The sequence below is a fragment of the Marmota monax genome, unplaced genomic scaffold (assembly GCF_021218885.2).
Source record: "Marmota monax isolate L192 unplaced genomic scaffold, Marmota_monax_Labrador192_F-V1.1 WCK01_AAM20220418_F8-fsc00187, whole genome shotgun sequence".
Taxonomy (NCBI): Eukaryota; Metazoa; Chordata; class Mammalia; order Rodentia; family Sciuridae; genus Marmota; species Marmota monax.
Window position 1 is genome coordinate 3,221,252 of NW_026694837.1, and position 14,723 is coordinate 3,235,974.

General features: G+C 46.8%; 1 protein-coding gene across 1 annotated transcript in view; it reads right to left on the reverse strand.

Moving 5' to 3' along the window:
- Ptk7 (protein tyrosine kinase 7 (inactive)) overlaps positions 1–14,496 on the reverse strand; it is a 67,361-nt gene extending 52,865 nt beyond the window's left edge. Inside the window, exon 1 of the mRNA XM_046426213.2 lies at positions 14,282–14,496. Coding sequence (XP_046282169.1) covers positions 14,282–14,360 — 79 coding nt within the window. The 5' untranslated portion in view covers positions 14,361–14,496. The remainder of the gene's footprint in view (positions 1–14,281) is intronic.
- Positions 14,497–14,723: the final 227 nt, after the last annotated feature.

Sequence of the window (14,723 nt, forward strand, 5' to 3'; positions counted from 1 at the left end):
TTTCTTATGATTACTTGAACAATACAGTATAATAACTATTTACATAGCATTTACATTGTACTAACTAGTGTAAGTACATCTAGAATGATTCAAAGTACATGGGGGGATGTGCTAGGTTACATGAAATACCTATGCCACTTTACTTTTACTTTTTTTCCTGATTGGTCCATTTGTTTGTTTGCAGTGCTAGGGATTAAACCCAGGGTCTTGCACATGCTGGGCCAGTGCTCTGCCACTCAGCTATATATGCGGCCCCCTATGTCCTTTTATATAAGGGATTTGAGCATTCACAGATTTTGGTATCCAAGAGCAAGGTGGAGGTAGCGGTGTCAAGGAACCAACCCCCCACAGATATAAAGGTACCATATACTGTTGAGGTGTCAAGGAACCAATCCCCCACAGATATAAAGGTACCATATACTGTTCACTTGGTTTGAAAGGAACCAGGGCCCCTTATGACCCTCACAGGAGAGAGAGGACAGGAAGATCAGACCCTTCTCAGAAAGAAAAATATTTCACATTATGTTTTAGAGGGCCTCTAAAAATAAGTTGTATACCATTAAAAATGTTCTTACCAGTATATCATAGGTTTTCAGGAAGAGTGCTGAAATTTTAACACCTCCAAACTGTTCTTCCTGATTGTTCAAAGTACAACATGTATAATACCTTATTCTTCTTCAAAACACTCTTAAAGGAGGCCAAAGGAACTAAAGAAGGGCATTCACTTCCTAGAGGGGCTGGGTCTCCTTAGGTGGGTGCCTAAGCTTACAGAAGTGAATCTGTAAGCTCATACAGTCACACAAAAGGGCATATCTTTCTCTTTTCACCTACCACCTAAGCCCCAACACCACAGTCAATCCATCCCACCATAAAATGAACCAGAACTCAACCGAATTAAGAATTCCTAGGCCTTTGGGTTATTTGTGTCCTAAAGGGAGTAAGATACTACTTAGTAACTTGGGGATCACACAAAACAGAATGAATGGGACCAATTGTCTCAACAAAGTTAGGATCAACCTCACACAACTATGCTACCTGGGAAAGAAAATGCTACCATCTCCTGTCTATCCCCTGCCTGTCCCCTCAGGCCCCCAGATCCTAAACTCCCGACATATACCATGTGGCCTGTGTACCCCCTCTTTAGCCTTTCATGTACCTCTGTCTTGGTAATTACTCTCTTCTAGTTGTGTCCTGATTCACCTACAGACAATCCATTCCTGGAATCAATCTCTAGTCTTCCAAAGGAACAGCTCAGCCTTTTAAAATGGAGACTCTGCCATCAAAGTCCTTAGAGACATCTATAGTTTCGGCGGCTGGATGTCTCTTGTCTTCGGTGGAGTTAAAGTGTCCCCCAACACACACACACACACACACACACACTGTTTAGCATAATGCCTTATGCCTAAGCATCATTTGTTATTTATGTGCCAGACTAAAAGGAAAACGGCTTCTGTTGAAAGTTACTGGAGGTTGAGAAGCAAACCCAGTAAATTAATAACAGTTAGAAACATCTTTTATTGAGCATTCACTAGTTCACACGCTAAGTCCTTCATACATACTAGATTTCAAAGATGCCACTGATTTTAAGATGCACCACTATTTATGTGCACTAAGGAAAGACAGAACCAGTTAAACAAAGAGAATGCTATATAGTTGATCATAAACTATTTTCCAGTTTCAAAGATTTGAAAATATGAAAGACCACTTAGCTTTAAAAAAAATACAATATCTTCCCTCTTAATTCTTAAAAAAAAACTCTAACAAGATTGGTATTACTATTTCCAGCTTAGAATAAACTGAGGCTCAGAGAAGTGAAGCAAGCTATATAAGAGCTCTTAATAAGGAAGTTGTGGAGCCAGAACAGATTTCTGATTTTGGAACTTCCCTATGAGCAAGGGGGCAATATGGGCGGCGGGGGGTGGGGTGGGGGGGGTGGATGCAGTGCCAGGCCTCCAACAGACCCTCCTTGGTTAAACAGTCCCATCAAAGGCAAAAAAACCTTATGTGGCTGATTCCTAAAACCAGGATCTTTCTTCAGTTGCACCTTCACAGATCCTACTTCCAGAAACAACAACAAAAGGAAAACAGGTTTCCCTAGCTCCTTCCCTGCAAAACTGGCTGGAAGTGAGGGGGGACCTCTCAGCCAACTCGTTACATATAAAGCACTTTTAACAAGCTTTTCAAGTCCTGGAGTGGGAGAAGCCAGGGTTCATTGGAAACCTGATACTTTGGCAGCCAGGCGAGAGGGACTGGGCCCTTAACATCAGCCTCTGGGGATAAACACCATCCCAAACCCCTTTGTGCGCCAGAGGAGATACTTCCTGGGAGGCAGGAGATCGCAATCCTTTTTATGACAGAGCCCACCTAACAACAACCCTCCACTGGAGACCAGGTCGGGGTCTTTGTACAACCCACCTAACCATAAACGCTCTATCTTTCCCTAAACCTGCTGAGGTCCCTCTCTCCACAAATACCTGTGACTGCCATAAATGCCCTGAAACAGCCCCGGTTTACTGCCCAGCCTGCCTGCTGCTAAATGAGGGCATTTGTTTCGAATTTGCAAATACCGAAAGCAGTGGAAACCTAAGTCCACCCCTAAAATGAAATGTTCTGCATTCCTCCTGGCCTGAAGCACCATGCTTCAAAAGCCGGAGAGGCCCAGGCTGTTTACTCACTGGTGAGGCTATTGGGAGAGGTATTTTCCTGCTCCCTGAGGAGGCTCCTTTGATCCCAGTCGGGTGGGAAGGGGTGAAGAGGGGTACCACCCGTGCCCAGGCTACATTGGGCCCATGCTCTGGGTCACCAGTAGCAGCTGTGGGGGGCCTGGAAAAGGGAGTCTCGTGGGAAGGCCCAAGTAGAGACTCGCCTAAAATTGCAGCCTGGAGACAGAACAGGCCAGCTCAGCGGCCTCCACAGGCCCATCTTCAAAGGGCCCTGAGACAAAGGTAAAGAGGGTAAGGGAAGACTCCAGCAGCCGAGAAGCAGCCCACAGCACTCCAACGTCTTACACAGCAATAAAGAGGCAAATACTGCCCAGTGTACCAAGCCAATCAGGATACTTCATCAAAATGGGGTACAGTGTTTACTAAATAATAAGTCTTTTGTTTTAAGGAGTTTTCAAAAAAATTTAAGGAGAGGTAAAGGGGGAGAGAAAGAAAAAGAAAGAGAAAGATCCTCCTCTAGGTCCCCCCTGCCTCCTGCAGTGAAGGAAGAGCCCAAAACCCAGGCCTCAAAAAGCTGCTGAGTTGGGCATTATTTCAACCGATCAGTTTAACAATTGGTTTAATCTCCTAAATTAACCAAACTGGTAGAATGATTTGCTCTTTATATCTGGAATTACAAGACCAACAACATTTCCTTGTTTTCCCCCTAAGACTGCAAGACAAGGTTTTCTTTGTTTATGATTTATTTTGTTTTTCAAGTGGCTAAGAATGAACTCTGGATCTCAAATGTCATCCTACCCCATCACCTCTCCTAAGAATCTGTTGGCCTGAAGGAGCCTTCTCTCTCTCTTCCCCACTGGAAAACAGCTCCACTTTGTTTCTGGTCTTATTTTTATACAAGAGTATCAGATCACCAGAGCTGTCTCTTTGCATCCTTCCATGATAGGAACCTGAGAACTTCAGACGCTGAAGAAAAACCTCAGTAGAATCCCCAAAAGAGGTCAATGACTCAGCCAAAGGGAGAAACACCTAGCACAATAAAACTTGCATCTCCTAGAATGTCAAAGGTTGTGATCTTGATTTTTTTCTGAACACCTATGAGGTTTAAAAGACTTGACTCCAAAGTCCTCAGCCTACTTGGTGTCAGGGCCTGGAGCACCATCACCACTACAGGAGTGACTGTTGCCACCTACGTGGTCTCCATCAGAGCAGGGCCCAGTGTGCAACTCCCAACAGGCAGCACTGGTCTGGAATGTGGCAGCAAACCTACAAGCTGAGGCCTGTAGCCTGTGACTTTCCAGAAGCACCAGGTGGAAGAGACTAAGGACTTAAGGCTTGATGAGAAGAACCCTCACACCATGGTCATTCAGGAGGAGAGTTCTGGACCTCTAGACTACATACAGTCTGACCATGACTCTTAAAAACTTTAAAATATGTACAGATCTTTAAATGAGACATTTGAAAATCTTAACTTTGCTTGAAATAAAAAAGTGGGAAGACCAGTATTTTTTAATATAGAGCCCAAAAGATCTCTCCATGTATACATTATTGATTTATTCCTTGCCTAGAAAGAGCAAGGAAGGTCATTCCACACTCTGACTTTGACAGGACTGTTCCTAAACCCACCCTCTTGATGGCAAAATCCTCTCTACAGCACGTATCCTCACCCAAGGTACATGTGTGACATTTCACAGCCTCTAGTAATGACTGTATACCAGGACTTTAAGTGGACAGGACAGTAGAGACAGGCACTCTGGTTGTAGCTCTATCACATACCAAATCTGCAGAGCTGAGTAGATCATAATTTTGTGCCTCAGTTTACACATCAAACATCCCCCCCCCACACACACACACAAAAACACCCTTGTCTTACCTACTGCTGAGCCTGTAGATAGGACCCAATGTCAGTGTGGGTGGAAAGCATTTTGTAAATTACAAAGCAGGGTGCAGTTGTCAGTTATTACAGGGGAGGCTCTTCCAAAGCACATAGTCCTCCCCAGCTTCAACTCTCCCCCTGGGTATTCTCCCTTCTGTGCACAAGAAAGGGGGACTAACTAGGGACACATGTAAGCTCTCTCTTACTTAGAGAAAAATCTCTTATTTTTCTTCTCATGAGAGTATCCCAAACCTCTCCAAATTATTCCAACCTTTCCACTCCCCTTGGCATCCAGGGAATCACACCCTAACACCCACACCACCAGTTGATTAGGTCAAAAGGCACCTATACCCACGCACTAGAGAATAAAATGCAGCCATCAGATTAAAGTCTTTCCAAAAACCAAAGGCAAGGAGGAGAGCCTGTGAGGTACGGCAGAAATACAGCTGGAGGTGCCACACTGGGTTGGCTTCAAAGTTCACCACAGTAAAGTCCCTCCAGGGTCTTCCATCTTCAAGCTGAGACCCAGAGAGGATGGGACTTACCTATGGTTACACAAGAAGTTTGGAGGAAATGCGGAAACAGGGTTCCTGTCTCCCCACTCCAAGTCTGGGGTCTAGTACATCCTAGGCTTATTAGGAGGTATGGACATCAACAGGATCCCCTAGAGCAAGAGCCCTTCGAGGCCTGGAACCCACCTTTGACAATAAGGTGATACCACTTCTCTTGCATGGTTCCTCTATAGCAGGAACTGTGCCCACACACTTTACCTGGGGGCCCAGGAGGATCCTGGGAGAGAGAACACTGGAGACAAGAAAACCTGAAGCTCCACTATGAAATGTGAAATAAACTCTTGAGAGGCCCCTTTCCTTGAAGACTCAGCCAATCTTCTGCACCAATAATTACATGAAGCTAACAGCCTGCGTTTGCCAGGCAGCAAAATCCTCTGGTGGGAGAACAATCCAGAAATAGGCCAAGATCTCAGCAGCCTCTGATAGGCAATGTGAAGTAGGTAGAGTATTGGAGCCCCAGCCTCCCAGGCTTCTCCTACTGTGTTATAGGCAGCAGTACCCCATCTTAGAAGCAAGGAGAACAGTAACCAAGAGGGTTCATTTAAAATATACCATTAGCTTGAAGGGTGGTACATGCCTATAATCCCAGTAGCTGGGGAGGCTGAAGCAGAAAGGTCAAAAATTCAAGGCAACTTAGTGAACCCCTGTCTCAAAACTAAAAAGAGCTGGGTGCCAGCTGAATGGTAAAGCACCCCTGGGTTCAATCCCCAGTACCAAAAACAAAATAACAACAACAAAAACCTAATATTAATATAAAGGTCACCAAAATCATCTTGATCTATCGGCTGAGAAATAAAAGACCACTAATTGCAAGTCCTCGTTCCAATGAGACAGCCCTGAGTAACTCCATAGGTTGTACACAGCTTAAGATACCTGGCCAAAGTGTAACACTGAAATACTGCCTGAACTCCACTAGCCAAAGAGGCCTGGGCCCTGGTACAGAGTTGCATCCACCTGGAGAAAGGGGTATCTTTTTTCCTTCCTTACGCTTGTGTGAGTGTGGGGGAGAGGAGAGGTTTGGGAGGATTGAACCTAGGGCCTTGTGCATGCTGAGGGTACCTATTTCTTTCTTTTTTGGTACCAGAGATTGAACCCAGGGGTAATTATCCATTGAGCTATATCCCCAGCCCTTTTTTATTTTGAGACAGGGTCTCACTAAGTTACTTAGGGCCTCATTAAATTGCTGAGACTGGCTTTGAACTTGTGATCCTCCTGCATCAGCTTGCTGTATCAGTTGCTGGGATTATAGGTATGCACCACCATACCTGGTAAGGGGGACAGCTGTTTCTAACATACACTAAGGTACTGTGCTTCGACACCTTAACAATTTCAAAAACAAGTATTCTCCTCCCTGCCTCACTTCCACCCCCTACCTACTTCCTATGAATGGGACAAAAAAGAGCCAATGTCTCCTGGAGGAGACTCTATGCATGCTAGTCACTTCTAGGAAGAACCCTCCATCCCTGATCCCAAAGCACCTCCTCGGCAACCTCCTAATAGCATTGACAGAGATTCCCACAAGTTACAGTCGCTGACTGGGGAAATCCTCACAGTCACAGGAGATGAGAGAAGCCCTTCCCACGGGTATGGTAATCATCTGGCTAGACTGTAAGAAGCATATGCCCGCATGCCAGGGAAGATGGTAGCCCTGAACCAGTTATTGACCCCCCTTGGAAGAATCTGCTATTGAGCTGAAGGGAGGGATAGTTCCCCCCAGGAAATACCAAGTGACTGTGCCCACATTTCTAAGCTGCAGTTGGAATACTGAGAGACATTTAGAAAGTCTATGCTTTCTGGTCTAGGGGTGTAGTTTAGTAGTACAGTACTTGTCTAGCATGTGCATGGCCCTCGGTTCAATCTCCAGCTCTACCAAAACAAAATAAAACAAACAAACAAAAAAGAAATCTGTGCTTTTGAATGAGGAAACTATCTTAAAGTTGTCTGATCAAGTGACTCTGTTGAGCCCTCACAAACCATTCCAAAGACTGAAGGCTGGAAAGAAAGACAAACACCTTGAGGGTGACAAAGGGTCAGAGCAGTCTCTGGGAAGAGATAGCAAGATTAGGAAGAGTGGCCGTCTCCAGGGGTCAACACTGTCCACAACTGGAGATTCATCACAAACTCATGGGGCAGGCAAGACATGGATCAGCGTCACTTGCACAGTGCAAATGAGGACATGAAAAAAAGGTGAATTAACCAGCTCAGCACCATGTGCTATGCAGCAACAGAGCCAGGACCAGATATGGAAAACCAGGAATCACAGGCCGACAGATATCTTGTCTTACTTTATCACACAAGGGTGTTATGTGATACTGAAAAGAACCATTCAAGTTTTCAGACTCCTTCCAAAGCTTTCATATTATTCTGAAACAGTGACCACTGCCTACTTTTACTTAGCAATATCCGCTCCTCTCTGAAGCCCTCACATCCCCATTTGCTCTTGAGACTTAGTGCCCACACATTCTGGAATGTTCTATTCTACTTAGCACTTATCAAATGGTAAGTCTTTCATTAATGCTTTTCTGATTCACATCTCTCCATCTTGTCCTCTTCCTGGTTCCTGCCCCTCCTCACACAGCTTCACCCGCAGAAGACACTCAAACACTTTGAATGACTCCTCCTAAGCCCCTCAATAGTAACAGTACCCTCTAACTCATTACTCTACCTCAGACTGACAAAGTCTCTTGTTACCAGGTGGTTCTCAAACTTCAGTGAAGTTAAGACTCTCCTAAAGCCAGGCATGATGGTGCACGCCTGTAATCCCAGAAGCTCAGAGGCTAAGGCAGGGGGATCACGAGTTCAAAGCCAGCCTCAGCAACTTAGCAAGGCCCTAAGCAACTCAGAGAGACCCTGTCTCTAAAAAATTAATTAAAAGGGGGGGGGGGCTGGGGATGTGGTTCAGTGGCTAAGTGCCCCCGAGTTCAATCCCCAGTACCAAAAATATAAAAAATAAAAAGAATCTTCTATGGCTCTATAAGCACAAATTCCTTTCAAAATTTGAATTCTATGACTAGTCTGGCTACTCAAAAAATGCAGGACAATATAATGTAATATAATATAGAATAATAAAATAAAAGACACTATCTGGTCCCTCCCCCAATGATCCTGGTAGACAGGTCCTGCAGTAAGGACCAGGAAATTAAAATTTCAAACAGTACTTATAGCTATCTGCTCTCCCACCCTACTTCCCATCATACATTTTTGGGAAACACCTATCTATACCTTCCTCACCCATGACTCAGAATCCCTACCCCACAACTTCAGAGCTAGTTTTCAGAAGCTGCATGCACACTTAAATCAGCTCAGGGTCAAGCATCCAACAGGAGCTGGGTTCTGAAGGGCTCCTGAGAGACACCATTCCACTCGCCTGTGCATCATTCAAGGCACATCTCAGTTAATGTTCATAGGGAGATGAGAGCTTAGCAAGCAAGTAGCACGTGCCTGTGTCAGCCCTTCAAACAAAGTGTCCTCCTTGCCCAAATGCTGTTTGTGTAGCATCACTGGGAAGGAAATGGCCTAAGTGCAGAGAAGAAAAGAGGATGGAAAAAGTGACATACTACAGAGGGCTTCCTCAAACCACTGATTAGCTGTGGCAGCTCCTGCGCCAGCTCCACCAAAGCACCAGGGGGCTCGGTAGGGCCGAATGTGCACTCCTGTGCACTTGGCAATGAACTCAGAGAACCGCAAGACAGGACACTAACCCAGCCACAATGGCAGAATCTCCACACACTCAGAAAAAAGAACCAAGCAGATGGGGGTCAGAGCAACCATGGAGGAGAGGGGCGGGCAGCAACTCCAGGGCAAACAAGGGCCAGGGCCAGTGCCAGCAAACAAGCAGAAGCCAAGGCCTGTAACCCACCATGTGGCTCTGGCCAGGGGCAGTGGCTAGGCATAGCAGTAGAGAGGCATGCTACTGAGGTTAGGGAGAGCAGAGAAAGGCTGAGGGACCACAGGCCAAGGACACCTAACCCTGCTTAATGATCCTTTCTTCCATCAGGAAAAAAAAACAATGATTGAATCCCTGGCTCCAAACTGCTCTTGGCTCAAATATGAGAGTCTGAACCAGCCAGCGTCCATCCCAGATGAGTCTCACAGAAGCTGTGCTGGCTTAAACACAAATAGCACAAACCATCTCACTCTCAAATATGAAACACTCCAAACACAAACAATGGACAACTGTCGAAGCTCTATGGAGACATGCCCCCCTTTATGAATCAGACATGTTCCTGAAAAGTCACCCTTGGACCAAATTTCTTTCCTTTTCCTTTTTTTTTTTGGTTTAGAGGACTGAACCCAGAGCCAGTTCACCACTAAGTTATATCCTCAGTCATTTTTATTTTCATGTTTTATTTTAAGATAAGGTCTTGCTAAGTTGCTGAAGATCTCACGAAATTGCTGAAATTGGTCTTGAACTTGCAAGCCTCCTTAGTCTCTTCAGTTGCTGAGACTACAGGCATGCACGACCATGCTTGGCTCCTTCAACTAAATTTCTGCTTAACAAATCCAATTTCTCCAATGGCTTTAGTTCTAAAAGAGATGTATGCTCCTTGAAGAAAAGCATAGGCTCTGAGAGGAACTAAACATCACATTTCATGTGACGAAGCTCGCAAAGTCACACTTCTAATGGGCAAGTTTCCTGACAAAAATCTAATTCAAATTCAGCCCAAAGTGAGGTAATTTTTAAACGTACACTTTATACCAGTGTTCACATGAACTGTTATTTATTTATTTAAGTACTGGGAACTGAACCCAGGGGTACTTTACCACTGAGCTACATCACCAGTCCTTTTTAATTTTCTACTTGGTCTTGCTAAGTTGCTTAGGACCTCGCTAAATTGCTGAGGCTGGCCTCGAACTTGCCATTCTCCTGCCTCAGTCTCCAGAGTAGCTGGAATTACAGGCCTATACCACCCTAACCAGCAGGAACTAAGTTATTTAAAGCAAATCTTCAAATATCATACAAGGTCTCAGTCCTAATTTACACAGCTGCAAAAGGAAAGCCCCTTATGGCAAGTTTCTGTATAAGGAGGGACGCCTAGACCAGGATTTCTGGAACTTTAGGATGAAATCATCTGAGGACCTTATTAAAAAGCAGATTGTGATTCTGATTCATGCTCTCAGGGAACGCTGATGTTGCTTGGCTTTCGCCCTAATTTCGAGTAGCAAAGTGAAAGAAAACCTAGGTCCAGCCAGGCACAGTGGTGCACCCCAGTAATCCCAGCAGCTCTGGAGGCTGAAGCAGGAGGATCACAAGTTCAAAGCTAGCCTCAGCAAAAGCTAGGTGCTAAGCAACTCAGTGAGACCCTGTCTCTAAATAAAATATAAAATAGGGCTGGGGATGTGGCTTAGTGATCAAGTGCCCCGAGTTCAATCCACGGTACCCTCCCCCCCCAAAAAAAAAATCCGACAAAAACAATAAAACCTAGGCCTGATATAGTTCATTGCAGAAGGAACCTCAGTATCAGCTTTTAAGCTACCACCCTCCAAAGCAAGTCAGCTTCACACACAGAGGTGGCTGCCCATGCCCAGAACTCTTGGAGAAAGGCAGAAACTCTGCCACATCAAAATTCAGAAAAGACCCACAAAAAACAGACCACACACAAACAGGGAAGGAGTATGATCTCTTGATTCGGTTATACAGAATTGACCACCAGGCAACCCCACCCCAAAGAAGCTGGACAGGGCACAAAGGATTCCAAGTGCCTAGGAGAGGCTTCACTTTGCCCTTGATTACTCTGCCCTGTACACAAAAGGTTTAATCCCTTTTTTAATGAACCTAGATAGGGCAGAGTACTGAACTTCTACAGAGGAAGGCCCTCAGTAAATTAAGGCCAAACTGGAACAAAAATATGGAAGGTGTCCTAAAAATAACAGAGTTCCAAAATTATATCTACTTTATGGCAGGAGAGAAGATAGCTTCGGGAAGGAAGTGAAGGTGAACTGGGCAAAAGAGAGATGGGGAAAGGTAACACAACACACACAGGGGACTGCACTTGAGGAAAGGAAGGTAGAAGAAAACTAAGTAGGTATCAGGAGCTGACATTTAGGCAGGCTGGCTATAATGGAGCATTCCAGTAGGTGGAAAACGTATATTGTGGGGATGATGATGAAGCTGAACAGGTATTCCTGCAAAGCACAGGAGCAGAAAGACCTGGAAAGGGGTCTTTATACATCACTACAGTTCATCCTCTACTCAGCTCCAAGAAGCAAGCACCTTTACAGAGACGGCAAACTGAGAAGTTAAGAAATTAGCCCAGGGCTGGGGTTGTGGTGGGTGGTCAATGGCAGAGCACTTGCCTCACACATGTGAGGCACTGGGTTTGATCCTCAGCAGCACATAAAAATAAATAAATAAAATAAAGGTATCATGTCCACCTACAACTAAAAGAATATTAAAAAAAAAAAAAAGAACAAAAGAAAAGAAATGAAATTAGCTTAGGGCCTGTCAATGAGTTTTAGTTGGTTATGCCAAATATTTCACCTCCATAGCCTAAATACTGACCATCACTTATTGCTGTTCTAAATACTAGAAGTCTAACTATATCCTCTAGAAGTGATCTGAAGCACATCCTTTCCCTCCCATCACACTTCCCACAGCTGATAAAAGCAAATCCCAGGCTTGAATTACAGGCTAGAAAAAGTTGGGGAATCTACAGTACAACCTATCCCCAAAAATGACAACTTAGTTTCCCCAAACAAGAGCTTGGAGGAAAGAATCCAGAGATGGGAATGTGAATAGGGATGGGTGGTGACCACAACTGATTATTCAAGTGACTGGTGTTAAGAATCCCAGGTTTTGGGCTGGGTTGTGGCTCAGTGTTAGAGCGCTGGCCTAGCACGGAGAGGCCCTGGGTTCAGTCCTCGGACCACATAAAAATAAATAAATAAAATAAAGGTATTGTGTTCAACTACAACTAAAAACTAAATATTAAAAAAAAAAAAAAAGAAAAAGAATCCCAGGTTTCAAACCTCAAGCCTCCCTGTCCTCCTCCACCATATTTATCACACCAGGGATCTCAGAGTTTGGAAAGTAACTCAGTCATTTACAACATAATTACCCAAACTTCAAAATGGTCTAATCTACAAACCTAGCCAGCCTAGGTTCCTAACTCTGGCCTTATTAACAGTGGGGTCTCACTACAACTCTAGTTAATGACACAGTTAAACAATGAGATGGAAAAATCTACTGTGATTTATTAAAAAATCTGTTGCCCCCTTAAGTCATGCGTCTGGGGTGGATAGAGTTCGGGTATTTCACTACAAGACAACAGGCGCCTCAGCTTCGACTGAAATTGTTTACAGCACATAGACAGGTTCCACACCAAGGCACATTTGGTGGAACTGATTTAAAGCTCTCATTAAAATGTTCTTTTGTTGAGCTCAAGACATCCCCCTGCCCCAGGAGATTCCAGACCTCCAGTCCCAAGCCCTCAGCCTGCCCTAACTCTCCCTCACCACTGTCTCCCCCTCCCCTGCTAAACACCCATCACTAGATTAACATCAATTAACATCAGAGTCATCTTCTCACAGAAGGAATTTAGCATTTGTTGAACAAGAGACCAGTCTCCACCAGAATCTCCCCCTAACTTCAGAAACTCTAAACAGCCACAGCAAATGAAGCCATATCAGTAGAGTCGAACACCAAAACCCAACCAGACAACCCAGAAGGCCTGTGAGCTCAGGCTGCTCGCCCATATGGCTGGGCCCCCTGATCCTGGCTGTGCAAAGGAAAGGAAAGGAAAAAAAAACTTCCATACTTCCTCTGGGAGCAGATGTGGATTCTGCCATGAGCAATAACCACCACACACATCATAAGATGCACCAGGCAGCTCCAGAAACACCTCCTGCAAAGCCCCAGAGCTTTTTCCTTTCAAGGTTACATTAACCTCTCCTTTTACAATTAAAGGTGAGGGAGATGTTGATTCCATCAGCCCCCAAATCCTTCAACAGCTGGCAGGCCAGGAAAACGTCAGAAAACACAATTCCCTACCCCTGTTCTCCCCACTTCCACTTTTCAAACAAGGGAAAAAATGATAAACTAGGATATATCCCCTAGGCAGAAGAGGAAGCTGCTTGAGGACCACGACCAAAGATTTTGTATTTAGATAGATGAAGGGACATCTTTTCCTTAATAGTCCAGGGTGTTTGGCATGCACTTTGGGTAGATTGGTGATTTCCTGTAAAGCACTTCCACACTTCAGAGGTGACTCTCAGGTGTGACTGAGCCAGGAAATAAAAGCTGCGGGGGGGTGGGGGGGGTCCGTCTGCCTTGGAGATGCGGGCCACACCCTCATCAAAACGCTGAGGCCCTCCAAGAAAAGCCGGAATAAGCTCTTTTTGCCTTTTTATCTTTAGAAAGTTAGATTGTCTTTCCTCTGTGAGGACGGACAGAATGGAAATCCAGGAAGACGCAGAACAAACCCCGTCCGCACCTTGGCAGGCCGGCCATGCCCGATTTTGGCAGAGGCCTTCACACATTAGTCACCGCGACAGCCTGGGACCCTCTGCTCCCCGGATTCAACTCTGGCACGGAATGAGCTCAGGACTTAGGCCAGAAGCTAGAGAGGATGGGGCGGCCCCTAATTCTTCCCTTCCTCCGCCTTCACCAACAGGGCCATCTGGGGTCCCTGCTTTGCTCGGTAACTTGCAGGAGGGCAGCCAGGAACGTCGGGCCGGCGGAGGCAACAAAGCTCCGCGCTTTGCGCGCCGCAGGTCGGTCCGGATCCAGCCCCAGACCGGCCTCTCTCACCTGGACTGAGCCTGCGGGTCGTGGGGGGAATCCGTCTCCCCCACCGCCAACCATCTAACCGCACCCCTCACGGGGAGGGGGGGCGGGGAGCAATTCGTTTCTCCTCCGAAAAGAAAGTCCCCACCAGGAGCCGGCAACTCCCGGCTGTTGTCGAGCAAACTCTCAGGTCGGGCCGGGAAAACTCCGTGGAGGCTAAAAACGCAGGATGGGAGAGGGATCCCGACAGAGTCCGCTGGGGCTTCGCCAGCCTCCGGACCCCCCGGCTCCCTGAGCCCTTCCGCCCGGACCAAGCAGTCCCCGCAAGTCTCCCCTTCGCTCCAGGGATACTGCGCCCGCTCCAGCTCACCTCCCCGGGGCCCCCTCTTGCCCGCCGGACTCCCGCGCTTCCCTAGTCCCGCTCCCACAGCTCGCAGGGACTCACCGCCCAGGAGCGGCAGCAGCAGGACGCTTAGCAGAAGCAGCCGGCAGTGGCCGGCCGCGGATCCCCGCGCAGCTCCCATCACGACCGGCTTGGAGAAAGCGGGAGATGGGCGCACGGAGGGCGCGCAGACTGCGCTCCGCGGCGGGCCCAGGAGGCCGACGCACTACAGCGCGGGCGCCGCTGCAGCAGCCGCAGCTGGAGCCCGAGCCCGAGCTCTAGGCGTCCGGAGCTGGAGCCGCGCGCGCCCGGTACCTCCAAGTCCACGCGCGCCGCCGCCGCCGCCAAGCCCCGCCTCACGACGCCCCCTCCTCGTTGGCCGCCGCGCGGCGCCCCGCCCCCTCAACGCCCCTTCCCCGCGGTGGCAGGGAGGAGCTCTCAGTTGGGGGAGGGGTCTGAAGAGAGATGCGGGACGGAGGGAGGAAGTCTCTGGGGAGTGTGAGGG